The sequence below is a fragment of the Siniperca chuatsi genome, linkage group LG19 (genome assembly GCF_020085105.1).
Source record: "Siniperca chuatsi isolate FFG_IHB_CAS linkage group LG19, ASM2008510v1, whole genome shotgun sequence".
Classification (NCBI taxonomy): domain Eukaryota; kingdom Metazoa; phylum Chordata; class Actinopteri; order Centrarchiformes; family Sinipercidae; genus Siniperca; species Siniperca chuatsi.
In genome coordinates, this window is record NC_058060.1 from 22,994,554 (window position 1) to 23,010,576 (window position 16,023).

The 16,023-nt window shown below is 41.8% G+C and overlaps 1 protein-coding gene across 3 annotated transcripts in view; it reads left to right on the plus strand.

The window, feature by feature from the left end:
• The window catches only part of LOC122866885 (cadherin-20-like), a 77,829-nt gene that overhangs the window by 47,051 nt on the left and 14,755 nt on the right, over positions 1–16,023 (plus strand). For all 3 annotated transcript variants that reach the window (XM_044177099.1, XM_044177100.1, XM_044177098.1), the window contains 6 exons: positions 3,929–4,242; positions 8,193–8,487; positions 8,827–8,946; positions 12,297–12,464; positions 14,402–14,589; positions 15,286–15,539. In XM_044177099.1, the coding sequence (XP_044033034.1) occupies positions 4,024–4,242; positions 8,193–8,487; positions 8,827–8,946; positions 12,297–12,464; positions 14,402–14,589; positions 15,286–15,539 (1,244 nt within the window). In that variant the 5' untranslated portion in view covers positions 3,929–4,023. The remainder of the gene's footprint in view (positions 1–3,928; positions 4,243–8,192; positions 8,488–8,826; positions 8,947–12,296; positions 12,465–14,401; positions 14,590–15,285; positions 15,540–16,023) is intronic.

Below are 16,023 nucleotides of genomic sequence, written 5' to 3' on the forward strand. Positions count from 1 at the left end.
GGGTTGAGGAATGTGGCTTGTCACGCTCAGCACTCGGCCCAGGAAGTGAAATTAGATTTAGCAGCTGTATTTAAGAAAACTCTTCTACATTTTGCAACAGCACCCGCTCTGCTTATTGTACTCGGCTTATTTCAAGACACTTTCTCATGCTGGAGCTTCTGCATCTAAAAAAAGCCAAAATGCATCGATGCAGCCCCCCCCGCCTGGGTCAGAGATATACAGAGCCTTCGTGGTAGCATCACTTTCCACCGTGCAAAATCAACTGTGGTTAACAAATTGGCCGTGACATTTGCCCTGCCAGGGTGGGTGGAACCCTTCGTCATGGGTCCACCCAGTTTTTAAGGACCTTTTCCTCAGTCTGGGAGGCCTCTTTTTAGAGCTGAGGTGAGTGGAGCACAGACATGGCCACTGTGAAATTAACACTTAATAATGCTCCACATAGCACTTAAACAGGGCCGACCCATACTAATGTACCACACACTGAGTTGGCCCTTGGTAACCTCATTTAGTGAATGGGAGTTTGGAGGTTTTTGATAACATTAGGACTGGAACTAACGATTGTTTTTGCGATTAATCAATTAATAGTTTGGTCTATAAAATGTCAGAAAATGGTGAAAAATGCCCATTGCAGTTTCCCAAAGCCCAAGAGGACATCCTTTTTTGTCCAATCAACAGTCCAAAAGTTAAACTGTTATCACATAAGTAAAAAAAAAAATCAGCAAATTCTAACATATGAGAAGCTGAAACTAGGTAATGTGTGGCATTTTTGCTTGAAAGTGACAACGATTAATTGATCAAAAAAAGTTTTGCATTATTGCATTATTTAAATCAGGAACTGTCTGAAGAATCTGACAAAGCATCCAATCCCAACTTTTGGTCCGACATTTAAGATTTAACACATTTCAGTCTGTACCCTGTAAGTATTGAGGTTCAAAACCTAGCTCAACATCCAAGAATATTTCCAGAATAGGCTTTTTTGTTTTTGGTCATTTGGGCATTACCAACTCATTAATCTGAACAGGTGCTATTATGTATGCTGCCTCAGCCCAGTGGTGGTCAGTCAGTCGTACTGTAGCAGTTGTTTCCTGTTTGTTTTCCTCCATTGGAAGGAAACATTCACCTCTCTCGCTTGTGTAGAAGCAGTTTGATATAGTCTGTTGTTGTCACATCGCAGTTAATGGAGCAGCAGGTGGACTTGGAGTAAGATGATACAACAATATGGCCCATCATTTTGTCACACCAGCTGCTCCCCCTGACAATCAAAGTCTCTTCCACTGTCACTCAATTTCTTCCTCCCTCTCAACAAACACCTTTTCTTTCAGGGGTTTCTTGTTTTTCAAAACAAACATAAAAATTGGATGTTCCTATATTTCTTTTGCCATTTTTATTTCCATTTCCTCTAATACTGTTACACACTAGCAACTCTAAATTGTGTTATTGTCTATTGTATACAAAGGCAGATTTTCATCTCTGAAGAATGTTTCAGCCTGGTGAGAAAATACCTCTTTGCCTTAAGTCTGGCAAAGCTTTTTCATATGATTCCTCCTCCACCCTTCACCTCGCTCCTCATCCCTTCATCTTCCCATCCCTTCTATCCGCCATTCACAGCTTGTGTGGCCAGCTGCTTTTTCTTTAAACAAGTGAAATGCCTTAAGATTAGCAGAAGAAAGATGTATGAAATGTTTTGCCAGCACAATTATGTAGCATGTCACATCATTAGGGGCGACAAAATGGAGAAAAATGTCGGGTGCAAGTTGTGACCTTTTAGGGGAGGAGCTGAGAGGGGAGGCCAAGGGTTTGTGAGTGAAGAACAGGGAGCTAATTTGACTTCATAATGGCACCCAGGCAGCTTGAATAGACAGAAAAGAAGGGAGCAGCAAGGTCAAGTGTCACCCATCCTGCCAAGCTGCTCTCTCGCAGGGGAGGCCCAGAAACAAACACACACACATGCATGCGCACACACACACACACACACACACACACACGGCCCAGCCTCCCACTGACAATGCAGCCACGCCCCCCCATCCTTCCCTGCCTTTTGTGCCGCTTCAACAATGATTAACTGAGTTTGGCGATTCAGAGTCTACAGCAGCACAATGCACTCTCTCTCACAAAACATAATAGAGTCAACCCATGACTCAAACAGTCTCTCTTTCTTCCGCTGTGTTTTTTTTTAGCCCCAAACTCCTCCCAAATCTCCCCCTGCAGCCTCTTTGCTTTTCTTTTCCCTTCTCCCCTTTCTCCCCCCTCTCTCTTTTTCTCTGCCTTTTGACCATAAATCCATCTATTTGTCCCCCAAGCTCGTTAATGCAGAAAGAGCAGGCATAAAAACAAGATACATAAAAACAAGATGCAGGTATAGAGAGGCAGTGTAGGTGCGATGCGCTGCATGTGAAAAGGTACTGATTAGCTGAAACTGATGCGTAACCTTAAAAAGCATCTCCTGCAAGAAATTTGCGATCTTAAAGCATTGCTGATCTTCGAGATTCATATGATGTTCGTATCAAAAAAAGCAATGCAGAGGCAGATAGTATTTAGAGGCATGAAATCCAACATACAGGCAGTACCATAGGGGCCTTCAAAACCTGAGATATGAAAAAAAATACACTTGTAATGAGCAGTGTGCAGAGCTGACAGGAACTTGTAGAACATGGTGTGAGTAAAGCTGAGCCGGGGTGTTAACAAAAACACTACAATCTCAGAACATCACACCCCTGGGCCTTTTACAGAAGGTGTGAAGGAGCTCACCTCTCCTCGTGATAGGAGGAGGAGGAAGGAAGGGAAAGAGTGTGTTTTTTTTTTGTTTTTTTCCGATGTGAAATGCCTGATTGTCCCGAGTTGGAGGAAAAGGAGCTGAACCTGGTGGTATCAAAGTGCACAAACATTTCTTTTTTCTCCTGCGGGCTCTAAAAAGTTGCATTAGTTATGTTTCCCTTTAAATGCTTTAAGAAAATTTCTGGAACTTCGGCAACAAGAAATGTTAATTGGTGCATAACTACCTTTATGTGAATATATTCAAGAGATCATGACAAGATTACACAATTAAAGGAAATGTATAATATTTTGGGAAATATACTTATTTGCTTTCTTACAGAGATTTAGATGAGAAGATCCATACCACTCTCATGTCTGTGTGTTAAGTATGGAGCTAAAGGCAGTAGGAGATTAGCCTAGCTTAGCATAAAGACTAGAAGCAGGGGGAAACAGAAACAGCTGTCTCCAAAGCTTAAAAATGCCTACCAATATCTGTAAAGCTTATATTTAATACAACATATATTGTTTGTTTAATCCATACACAAACAGAAATGTAAAAATGACAATTTGTGGTTGTAGAGGAAGTTACGCGGTGAAACTATTTCTGTGCAAACAATAGTTTATCCATCCGTTCAGTACTTCTGTGCAGTGTCTCGTGTTGTTGTGTGGTTGCCTGGTCACCTCGTGGTGACGACAAGACTACAAGAAGTCACCATTTCCGGTTGTTGTTTACCAAGAAATAGTTACTGCACGTAACTCGCTGTAAAACTACAAATTGTCGCCATGTGTTCCAAGCTGAGCTAATCGCCTCACTGGGGACATTTTATATATATATTCTTTATATTTGAACTCTCTGTTTTGTTTTGTACCTTTTGTCACCGTCTTCTTCTCCTCTCATATCACCTTCCCTCCTCCTCCACGTGACCACATCGACAGTACAAGAAGAACTCCCTCATTCAGCTGTGATAAGGCACACACAGACACACAGCACATTATAACTCAACAAAAACTAGTAGAGGGCTAATCTGGAAGCAGGAGAAAAGACTGTGAATACGTGTCATCCGCAGGTCTCCCACAGTGCAACACAGATTATGGCTCAGTATACGACAAAAGGATAATGCTGTGAAAAAGGACATAAATCTGAGACTCATCTGTCTCCATTTTTCTATTCCAGGACGCCAACAGTAGCCAGAAAGAAGGGAACCAGGAAACAACTGCACTTGTGAAGAAAGAGGAAAAGTCTTTTGAAATACCACTCTGTGCTTAACAATGGGAGACCGACTGCATCTTCCAGCAGTTGCCAGCACCTTGCTCCCTGTGGCCCTCTGCATTTTGACCCTTCTGCCTCACAGCCTTCTGGGTAAGCCTGCAGAGGAGGAAAACGCAGGCAGCTCAGCATTGCTCCAGAGGGTGAAGAGAGGCTGGGTGTGGAACCAGTTCTTTGTCCTGGAGGAATACACCGGACTGGAACCACTTTATATTGGAAAGGTCAGTGTTGACTACATGCACACATATATGCGCACACATAAAGGTATAACCTGAAGAAATACGAAGTGTGCAGGATTCTTGCTTGTTAGGGGAGCAGCTCTTCTGCATGACCTTTCCACTTGGTGTACTTGGTGTGTAAGGTGCCTCAGTGTAGGTGTTGCAAAGAGATTTCAAACAGTGCAAACTAAAAGAGCTACAGGAGAGCTCAGCAGCCTGGAGGTCATCTGCTGCTTGGCCAGAGCTGAGCACATGAATGCAAAAAAGAAGATCATAGGTGGGCAGAGGCAAACTTCATCGACTACAAAAAAAAAAATCCCAATTTAATCCCTGGATGCACTGCGTCCATATTAAGACAGCCTTCGTCTGTCCACTTTGAACCAGAGCCAGACAGCAGTTACTGAGTTAATTTACTCGAACCGAGACTTCGCTCAGTCGACCCTGTTCCACAGAAGTGGATGGCACGTCTGCAACACAACCGACATGCTCTGAAAAGGGCAGACAAGGGATGCTCACAAAGGAGCACTTTGATCGCTCAGTCGCTAAAGTGAATTGAACATTTGATCAATAGTTGTAAAGCCAGTCATCATCAACAGAGAGACACAACAATCTTGCAAACCGCAATGAAAATTGCCATTACATCACTAAAAAAAAGCATTTTTTTGTTGAAACTTTTCAAGTTATATGTAAAGTGTTTGAGCCAGAGCACGTCATTGTAAAAATAATCCCACTGAAACATAAAATATTCCGTCACTTTGATCTCTCTGTGGCCGTCGGTATGATGATTGCTATTAGCGTGCTTCTCTTATTTATATTTTATCAGCTGTGGTCAATTAACATTATCTTTGTGAGTTAGCTAAACCGCAAACTGTTATCAGTTAAACGTGCACTGCAATCCAGTGTCTGTACGCTCAGCCAAAGTTATGTTGCAGAAAGAAACGTCGCTCTGTATCGTTATGACATTTTAAACTAAAGGGAGTATTGCATGTTTTTGCTGTTCGACAAAAAACGCAAAGTACGAGTCTGTACTGTACATAAACTATCTAGTGTTAGCTGCCTGTGCGGCATTTTCCAGTACATTTTAGCTAGATAGCAGTTGCTAACTAACACTTAACGCTAGCAGATAATTAATAGTCAGAATCCTTCAGTTATACTTTTAAGCACAATTAAGTAACATATTTTAATCACTTTGATCAAGATCTTTGGACATTCAGGACCGAGCAATTGAAAATTATTAATTCATTTTAAGTATCCCAGTACTATAGCTGTTATCACTAAATGTGAGTTACAGTAAATTGGTCTGGTTTTCTAGCTATAGATGAACTTTATAGATGTTTTAAAGTTTTTTGAAGTTGACTCTGAGTCAGTGGCCCATTTCAGCATTGGTGAAACAAAGAGGTGCACTTTATTGATGACCCTATATTTGTATCCATATGATATTTTACTTTCTTACTTACTTTAGTGTAATAGAATATAACATTGTCTAATATATAATATGCAATATTCATTGTTTTATAATATTTTGTAGCACCCAACAGGTATTCAGTTTTTACAGTGGTGCTTATTGTCCCCCTTAAATGAGCAATGGCCCCCTAGGACACTACTAATGGGCCCATTTGACCCTCTCCTAGACAACCCTGGCTTAACCACTGTATTGTATTGCATGTAAATTTTGAATTCTAATAATACCGTGCCTGTTGTTTCCACCCGATAACAAATTGAAATGGCACTGAACTGAATAATGCGTGATTCCTGCAGAGCATTCTGTCAGAACTTGGATATAATATAATAATATCTCTCAGTGCCCATATGCAGAGACGTTAAAACACTTTCTTTTCCCAAATTCCTAAAAATATTCTGCCCTGATCTTAAAAGACTGATTCCAGACCTTTGATTGAATTTGCCGTTGCCTCAGTAGTCCTCGTAGACTTTTAAAACACTGCAGTACTAACCGCTCATCCTCTGAAATTTCCCTTTGGAAATGATGCAAACCTGCCTAATTAGTGTTATTATAATTTCCCTGCCACCGCTCGGGAATACCGAAGAAAATGCTGGATTCCAAAAAGTCACGCGCTAAGACCAGATAGAAGAGTAACAAGTCCTGAGAGAGTACCACCATTGCTGTAGAAAAAAGGTACTGTATCTGCTTATGTGGTATGAAATATTCCTTACAGTTGTTGTAGCATATTCCTCCTATACCTCTTCTTCTTTCCCATTTAGCGTTTCTTCACTGATTCTTTTCAAGCCACCCACCCTAATTTTTCCAAGCTGAATAAAATAAGTGATTTTGACAGGCCAGGCTACTATCCAGAGAGCCACTCAGGCAGAAAGGCATTGTAGGATATGACAAAGCTGGAGAAACATGTACTGTAGCCTCCCCCCTAAGGGTTTTTCCCCCCTTTAGCTCAGTATTCAGAGCTGCGGGGATGTTGGAGGTTTGGGCTTTCGGCCGGGACTGAGACCGAGCAAGTAATTGATAGCCTGAGTGTCAAACTCCGTCTTTTCATAGGCTTGGGTGGAAAGGAAGAATCAGTGCAGGAGAAGGCGGATAAGGCGGCGAGAAGGCACCAGCCTGAGATATATCACCACGAGACACGGGGTTGAAGCCCACAATGGGGTGTTGATTAAAAAATATTTTCTGGGCCGTGCTGGGGTGCGTGACGTTTTGCAGGAGAGAGTGCAGGTGGGCACGTTGTCCGAAGAGATAGGAAAAGCTGTATTGTCTGCTGCTCAGGGAATGATAGGTATTGTGAAGATTGCTGCTGAACTGTCACCGGAATAACAACAATGAGTGCTGTAACTGAAAACTTTTAGCAGTTCAACAACCTCAGCTTGGTCATTTCACTTAGTGACCCCAGACCACGAAAGGACACAGTGAGTATCTTGAAAGGAGTGTGTGTTTAGAGTCAGCGGGGGGATTTTTGTCAGGGCTGTGTTGTGTGCTCGCTGTGCACGCCTGTTGATTATATACGAGACAGACGTCAATAGGGGCATTTAATTCTGCTCTGCCACATTGATGGCAGTAAGTACTCATCATAGGCAGAGACCCTCTAAGTACAAAGTAAGGAGTGATTGCACATCAACAGGCTGGCATTTGCACTTACAGGCCACAAAAGGCTTCTGATTGCACTGCAGGGCCCAAGGCAACAATCGGGCTGTAAGCTGTGATTAGATGTCTACTTACAGCTACAGTATTAATGTACGCATATAACCACACACCACCGCTGGCGGTCTAGAGTAAATTTACCCACTGATTCAAAGATATTTATTTTATAACCATACAGAGAAAGCAGTATCCTTGACACCATTGAAGACACTGCAAATAACTTTAAATCATTAATCGGTTACTGAGATTGTGGATTCATTTTCTGTTGACCTGTTGACTATAGAAATCAGCAGACACTTGGTATTATGCTCTACCAGGCCTGAACCTCGACCAACCCCACTAACACATTTTCAATTGGATTCAGATCAAGAACTTTCCACTGTTTGGCCCCAAAAAGTCCTTTGGTTGTCTTGTCTGTATGTTTAGGATCACTGTGCTGCTGCGTTGTTCTAAAATTAGGGGATGTGACCTAATTAAATGTTCTCAGAAACATGTCACTGTTCTAATACTTTTGGACTGCACCATATTTCTATTATATTCCTGTTGGTTGGTTTCAACTTGAGACCACTGTTACACTTACACTTTGTTGATGTAGTTTTATTTGGGATATGCTGTCATGATTTTTGAGACTGATCCCCTTGCATTTTTTTTTTTTTTTACTGAGGCACACGCAGTTTGGGCACAGATTTAACTATTTGGAAATGCTTTTAGTTGTCCCATGTTACTTCCAAAACCCTTGAGATTTCTCCAAAATAACACAAAAAGTGGATCTTTCTTTGGGAATATGCATTGTGGAATAACACTTTTTTGACTGAGTTATAAACATCTAATTTGAACATCTCCACAGCTCCACTCAGACATGGATAAAGGCGATGGCTCCATTAAGTACATTCTGACGGGCGAGGGCGCGGGCACCACCTTCACCATTGACGACAGCACTGGGGACATCCACGCCATCCAGAGGCTGGACCGGGAGGTGAAGGCCCAGTACATCCTCCGCGCCCAGGCCCGCAACCGCCTGACAGACAGGCCTCTGGAGCCAGAGTCCGAGTTCATTGTAAAGATCCAGGACATCAACGACAACGAGCCGAGGTTTCTGGACGGGCCCTACCAGGCATCAGTACCCGAAATGTCCAAAATAGGTGAGCAGGGGGAGATGAAGGCAGACAGCTGGATGGAGACAGAAACTAAACTGTTGCATGTTTGAGGTTGTTGTTTTTAAGGGAGCGAATAGCATAGTACATAATAGCCCTGCAGAGTCATCATTGTCATTTGTTCTTACAGGCTCGTCTCCATCTGCTTCATTCACTATTCATAAACCTACTTTTGTGGTTACTTTGAAGTAAATAAGCATAGTTAATGTCTGGAGCTGCTTCAGCCACGGATGGAAAAACTCGGGCTGACCGGGATCTTTCATGCACCTCATCCTCTTATTCCCATTTTACCCACTCCTCCTCACTTTTGCCTCTATGTTTACCCAGGAACATCTGTGATCCAGCTAAGCGCTACAGATGCCGATGACCCCACGTATGGCAACAGTGCTCGTGTGGTCTACAGCATCCTGGAGGGCCAGCCTTATTTCTCAGTGGACGCCAAGACTGGTACGACGGCAAAACTCCCTCTAAAACACTCAGTCTGTAACCAGAGAAACCAGCATTTTTATCCATTACATGGAGCATCTGATGGATTTCAGACTTCACCAGCCACTATTTTATGAGCTCCATATGAATTTGTAATAAGTATGAATGATGTTAGATGACCTGATAAAGTCGACAAACTACCACTGATAGTCAGGATTTACTAACTCGGCTGACAGCTGCTGTTAATTCCCCAACTTCTAACACTGTATCACACTGTAATTGCACCACAGTCTGATTTTAGCAGTCCACACTTTAAGCCCCTGTGTATACCAACCAGCTCTGAATGTGGGAAGCGCAGCATGGCTCCTGTTGTTGCTATGAGACTGCCGAACACTTGTCTGAAACATGGTGCTCTTTTGTTACAACATGCAGTATCTCAAAAACAATATGAAAAATATGTGCTAAGCACAAAGTGTGACTTCTCTGTTGAAGAGAGTTAGACGAGAAGATTGATACCAGTCTCATGTCATGGGAGTAGGGTTGCCACCTTCAATGTGGAAAAATGGACACCTTGCCAGCGGCCCCATGCCCGGGGGACACAAATCAAGCGGGGGAGTCTGGGGGTCAGACACTTCATTTCTGGCTTTCTGGTGAATTTTTATGCACCAATTTGTGCTTTTTATGCATCAATTTCAAACTCCTCTGCTACTCTCAACCTGTAAAGAGTCAATAAGAGTAAAGCACAGTGGTAGTCCTCTGCTGGATGTTGCTTCAGGTCGGACAGTCCACCACGGGCAACAGAAAATACAGTTTACCTTGTACTCTTTCCCACTGACAGACAGACTTGAGCTGGAGACATTCGCAGTCATTTTTTCAAAAATGAGCGAGTCCCCGTAATCAGGGCAACGATGACGTTGAGTGACTTAATACTTCTCTGCTATGTCTTGTCAAACTCTTTTGGTTTTATTATTTCTCATGTCATTCCACGCATGTGAAAACGTAGTGTATGCAATAGAGTAGGGAGTGCACGAAAATATGGGACAAATAACGTCCCGTATTGATTCAGTAACGGACAGTGCATTTTATTTTTCAATACGGGACGATGCCGTATTGTACGGGACAGGTGGCAACCCTAACCCGGGAGGCAATTAGTTTAGCTTAGCATGAAGACTGAAAGAAGGGGGAAACAGCCAGCTGTTATATCATGTAACTAGCCAGCTAGTTGCATGATGTTACAAAAGATGATAGCTAAGAAAAAGACCAATAATTTATGACAAAGGACAAATATCAGTCAAAACAGCCACATGCAGTGATGTTTTAATATTTGAGAAATTGCAGAGCAAGACTTTTAAATAAATCACAAAAATCACGTGGACACCAGCAGAGTGGAGGCTGTTATAGCAGCAGATTAATGTCCATGGTTTTCAAATGAGATGTTGAACAATCGCATATGGATGTAATGTTTAGGTGTCCACATACTTTTGGCCATTTGTTGTAATATATAAAAAAAATAATTAAGCAAGGTGGCAGTAATAAAAGTATACAAAGCTTGTAAATGAGGAGCTAAAACTCCTTAAGCTTTAATAACGAACTACAACATTGCAGCACATGGTAACAGCATTCATAACTCCAGCTACCACTTCCAAAAATCCATTAGTTTCCTAAAAGCAGAGAGTCACTGGCCATTGTTTACCACAGCTGCCTCATTTCCTTGTTTGTCAGCACAGGAATCTGTTGCCAAACCTCTCAGGCTGTGCTGGCCATCAGCACCCCTTCAGACTGCTGCTGCTGTAGGTTCATCCATCACTGAAACACAAGTGGCTCTACAGCTATCAGCTATAAGCACGGCACTGAGTCTTTTATTGGCGGGAACACGATGTAAAACTTTAAAACATATAGCTCAAAAATTCAGCACTGTTACATGCACTGCCTTTCTTACTCTTCAGCACAAAACATCACTTGACCTTGGTTACATTCTGCTGCATCTGGCAAAACTGTCTATGTATGGATGTCTGAAAATAATGCACTGTTGATAATAGTATACAGACGGCGTCTGTACAATAACTTCTTGAAGGTTGAGTACCAGGGTGAAAGCAGGATACATGCAATGCAATAACCTGGTTAGTGTACAGAGTCGACAGTATTTTTCTTACAGTTTAAATGCGTCTGAATTTTACCAGTAGCTACTATCCTTCAGTTTGTTGTCAGTTTTAGTCAATGCTTGGATTTACTTATTTGGGATGCAAGCATGTACCACGTCAAGTATTGATTTTTCCTTTCCGCACTGCTGTAGCAGTGACATGTAGCGTAATTGTGCTACCGTGACTTCATCTTGGCCCTGAGACACCACGCTGAGACCAGGGTTTCAGTGTATGTTCTTTCTTTATTTCTTTTCTGTCCACACGCTCTTTCTCTGCATCTGTCCTCTCTCCAACCGCCTCTCCTTCTCTTCCCCCTTGTGTCCAGCATGCTACTGTATTTAAGGAGAGAATAATTAGTTAACCGGGTTCAGCTGTGCCAATTATCTCTCCTTGATGCTGCTCACCTGAGCAACTCCCCCACCTCTCCCTCTGCAGCTTACAGCTACCCACACCCACCTCCACATGACACTTTGCCTCTTAAGTCTTTGTCATGCACACATGCACACGTAACACCATGGTAACTCAATTAGATATACATAACTGAGGTTTTACCTGCAGAAATCTAGCTTTTTTAACCAAGTAACCTCCAATCCCTTATCCTGAAAAAGGAAACCAGGGTAGCCCATAGCTCAGGTGGTAGAGCAGCATGTATGTTGGGCAACAAATGTACTTTTCTTTAGACAAAGGTGGCTGCCAAGTGGATGTTACGTGATAAAATACATGACGGTTAGGAAATCTTACACTAAAGGGACTAGGCCAGAGATGCAAAACACATCATAACATTAGTTAATGCGGCTCACTTTCCGTTCTTGTTTAAGAGATGTATTAAAGTCTCGATTTGTCGCTTCATGCGGGAAAATAATTACATAATCCCACGAAAAAAATGTAGACTCTATGCAGTATCAAGTAGGATGGATGAGATGTTTTTTCTCTATTGCAACCCAGTAATGAAGTTGTGTTTAAGCCATATTGTCTAGTACAGCTTTAACGAGAAACACTGTGATTAAACAAAATCTTTGCATAAAAAGTACATTAGTCTGACAAGTTTAATTATAAATCACTAATGCAGCCTCTTGTCCGGTCCATTGGGAGCGTTGACATTCCAGGACACCATTGCTTGGACTCATGACCTTAATCTGTGTCACCAGTTCCCTGTTGACCTTTAATTCACCTCATGTGTCTTTCTTTGCACTGCTCTCATACTCTCTCTGTCTTGGTTTCACCCCTCAGGCGTAGTCCGTGTGTCCCTGGCAGATATGGACCGGGAGACCAGAGAAAACTACACTGTGGTCATCCAGGCCAAGGACATGGGCGGTCAGCTGGGGGGGCTCGCTGGTACCACCACTGTCAACATCACACTCAGTGACATCAATGACAACCCACCCATGTTTGACCAGAGTAAGAGATGGACAACACTTCCTCCTTACTGCACTCTGTCTTATTATTCTCGCATTTTTGTTTCTTTCCTGATTCACTTTACTCCCCTTCGCTAATCCCTCCTGTGCTCTTACAGCTGAAAAAGAAGCAAAAGTTCTGATCTGTTTCTGTCAACAGTAGAGAAACAGTGCAGCCTGAGATGTAAGACTATATTATGGCATAATATATCACAATACAAAAATGTGACAATATGCATCATGGAGCTAAAAATGGATCTCAATATTAACTCAACCTTATCAGTTATGACTCCCAAAAGTTACTAATTATTGATTAAAGATTATTTTCATTATCGAATAATCTGATGATTATTTTGTTGATTAATCAATTAATTGTGTCTATAAAATGCCAGAAAATGATGAAAAATATCAATCACAGTTTCCCAGAGCCCAAGGTGGTGTCTTCAGATGTCTTGTTTTGTCCGACCAACAGTCCAAAACCCAAAGATATTCAGTTGACAATGATTTTTTTTTAAAAAAGAGAGAAAAGAGAAAATCCTCACTTGAACCATTGAATGTTTGCCCTTTTTACATGAAAAATGACTTTGTTTGAGTTCTAGTTTTCCAGAGGATGCAATTAAGTAAAAACTGCTGTATTATAATTTAGTTTACAGTCTTAAAAAAGCCTCTTAAAGTCTTAAGATGTTTGGTCTTCATGAGGATATTATCATATATTTATATTTTTTATTATTCAGTTTATGCAGTATTATGCAGATAAAGTTCTGATTGTAAAGTAGCTGCTTTACTTTTATGTAATGGATTCTTTTATTTGCATTTTGCACCAAAACCTATAAGAAAAATAAAAAATTTTATATATAAGGATGAAATAGATAAGGAATTTTGCACAGTCGCAGTTTGTTTTCATTCCAACTTATCATTAGTGTAGAGTGAAGCCTGTATTGTACATTGTACAGAACCGTGGGCTTACTGCATTGTTAAATCTCTCACCCGACATGCAGACATTTGCGGCTGAGACGCACCACAAACCTCAAGTCAAAACCCTCAAATGACCCTGAAGTTCACTTGAATTTAAAAAACAACGCGCTGTTTTGTTTCAACGCTGATACTTGTGGTTTGACTTGGCAGTGTGTTTCAGCTGCAAATGTCTGCATGTGGGGTAGTAGTGTGGCATGCATGCAATAAAACGTGGGCCTGCATTTGTAAGCCATGTGTGAACTCTTATATCCAAAGTGACACACACACCATGAGAGTTTACTGTTTTGTATGGGTGGCTCCACTTCTATCCACCTCATTTCTCTCGAGCATCCAAGCTGTTAGCCCCTCTGCCCTTCTCTCTCTATCCACTTCTGGCCACCAGTCTCTGGCCATTTACCCCTTGGCCTCCTCCCTCCCTCAGTCACCAGTTGCACCATGCTGTCTCTTTGATTCTCCCCATTTCTGCTCCTCTCATTACCATCTTCCTGAGGTCAGGGGTTGTCTAGCTGTCCGTGGTCATCTCTTCCTGGCCGACGGGTGGCTTCACTACTAGACAAAGAAAACACCCGCCACCGCCCACTTCCATCACTAGTCCCCCACCAATTAGTGCCATCACTTCGATAGAACTTTGATTGGTTGTGAAGAGCTTCAGGGATTCCCCTCTGTCAAGCACAATGTGCAGGCATTTCACTTTGGACTGCAGGGAGTGCCACAAATTGGGCAGCTGTCACCTCTTCTTTGAGGTTAAACGGTAGATGAAATTGAGGCTGACCCATGAGACAGTATATAACCCTATTGTGAGGCTTTTATGGAGCCATTTATTTTAAGCTGTCTGAAATGTAATTTTGAGAGGAGAGAACAATCATAGAGACGACGGAAGAGGTTTGGCTCCCTCTAGAGGATGAAAAGGTAAAACAGATAGAAAAGGTGTGACCGGATGATCATTCTGTTCATTTATTTCCTCAGGGCTGTATCAGATGAGCGTCCCAGAGTCAGCTCCTGTGGGTTCAGTGGTGGGTCGTATCTGGGCAAAGGACAGGGACATTGGGGTCAACGCTGAGATGAAGTACAGCATCATTGATGGAGATGGAAGAGACACCTTTGACATCAGCACTGACCCCACCAACCTTTTTGGCATTATCATGGTGAAAAAGGTACACAGGCAACCTGATAAAGAATGTATAAATCTATATTTTTACTATACAACTTAAAGGTAATAGATTATATAGATACTTTCCAATCATTCCTCTTATCTGACTTGATATTAATCAGAAAACAAGTCTTATTTGATATTTGTGACCCTGATATGAATCCCGAAAAGGCTCCTTTGTCATATAGGGAGAAAGTTACAAAACTCTCTCCGAAAATCAGGCAATTTAATTTTGCCATGAGAGGTACAAACATTACATAACTTGTAAAGTGCTGTCTGCAACCCATTCTTGATTCTTAGTGTGTTTTGGTAATTTTGGCACTAAAATCAATACTTTTAGCTTTCATTTATTTATGAAGAAACATCTGTCTTGATCTCTTCACCTTTCTGCAGTAGCATACTTCATCACTTTGTCCTGGCATGTTACCCCCCCTGATATACCCAGAATGTAGAGAGACACGATGTTGACTTCTACTGTATGGACAGTATAGTACTGTGGGAGATTCTTTATTTAATATCAAACTGGCACAAATTCAAGTGTTTCTTGAAGGAAATTATAACTGACAATTCGTACTGCAAAGAGCATAACTTATTTGCTACACTCAACTTGTGTTTAAAGCTGCAGCCAAAGTGCAGCAAGAGTTCAGTTTCCATGAAAGGATTCATCTGTATAATGCCTTTATGCGTGTTCACACTCCAGCCACTGAACTTTGAGAGCAAGCCCAGTTATACTCTGAAAGTGGAGGGCACCAACACCCACCTGGACCCTGCCTTACGCCACCGTGGGCCCTTCAAGGACGTCACCATCGTGCACGTGAGCGTGGAGGACGTGGACGAGCCCCCGCTGTTTGACTTGCCAGCGTATTACATCGAGCTGCCAGAGGACACTGAGATCGGGACGGTGGTGAAGACGGTGTCAGCGAGGGATCCTGATGCTGCCAACAACACTGTGAGGTGAGGAAAACAACGAATCAACACCACCATTGCGTCATGTGGTTTTTCTAGCTTCACTCCTAGTTTTCAACCTGCTGTCCTGTTGCTTTCTAAGAATTGTGAGTCTGAACAAAATTTCACATTTAGTTTCAGTACAAACATATATACTGTACATGTTATTTGCAAGTTGTGTGAGTCTACAGTTTATAGTCCAAATAGGCCACTAAATACCCAAAGAAAGTAACCTCGAAAGCACAAATCATGTCAGTTGTTAAAAAAAGTATAAATCATGTAAATTTGTATTCAAAAGTTTAATAGTAAAATGTAGCGATCATCCACTGAAAGTCTGTTTTTAAACATTTTTCACAACGCACAGCAGCTGTGTAGATTGTAGTACATTTTTCTATTTATTTTGGTACGGCAAAAAAAATGATAATGGAAACCTACTTCTACTTTATCTATGTAAACTCACAGCAAATATATGTTGTGTTATTTTTTAAATGCA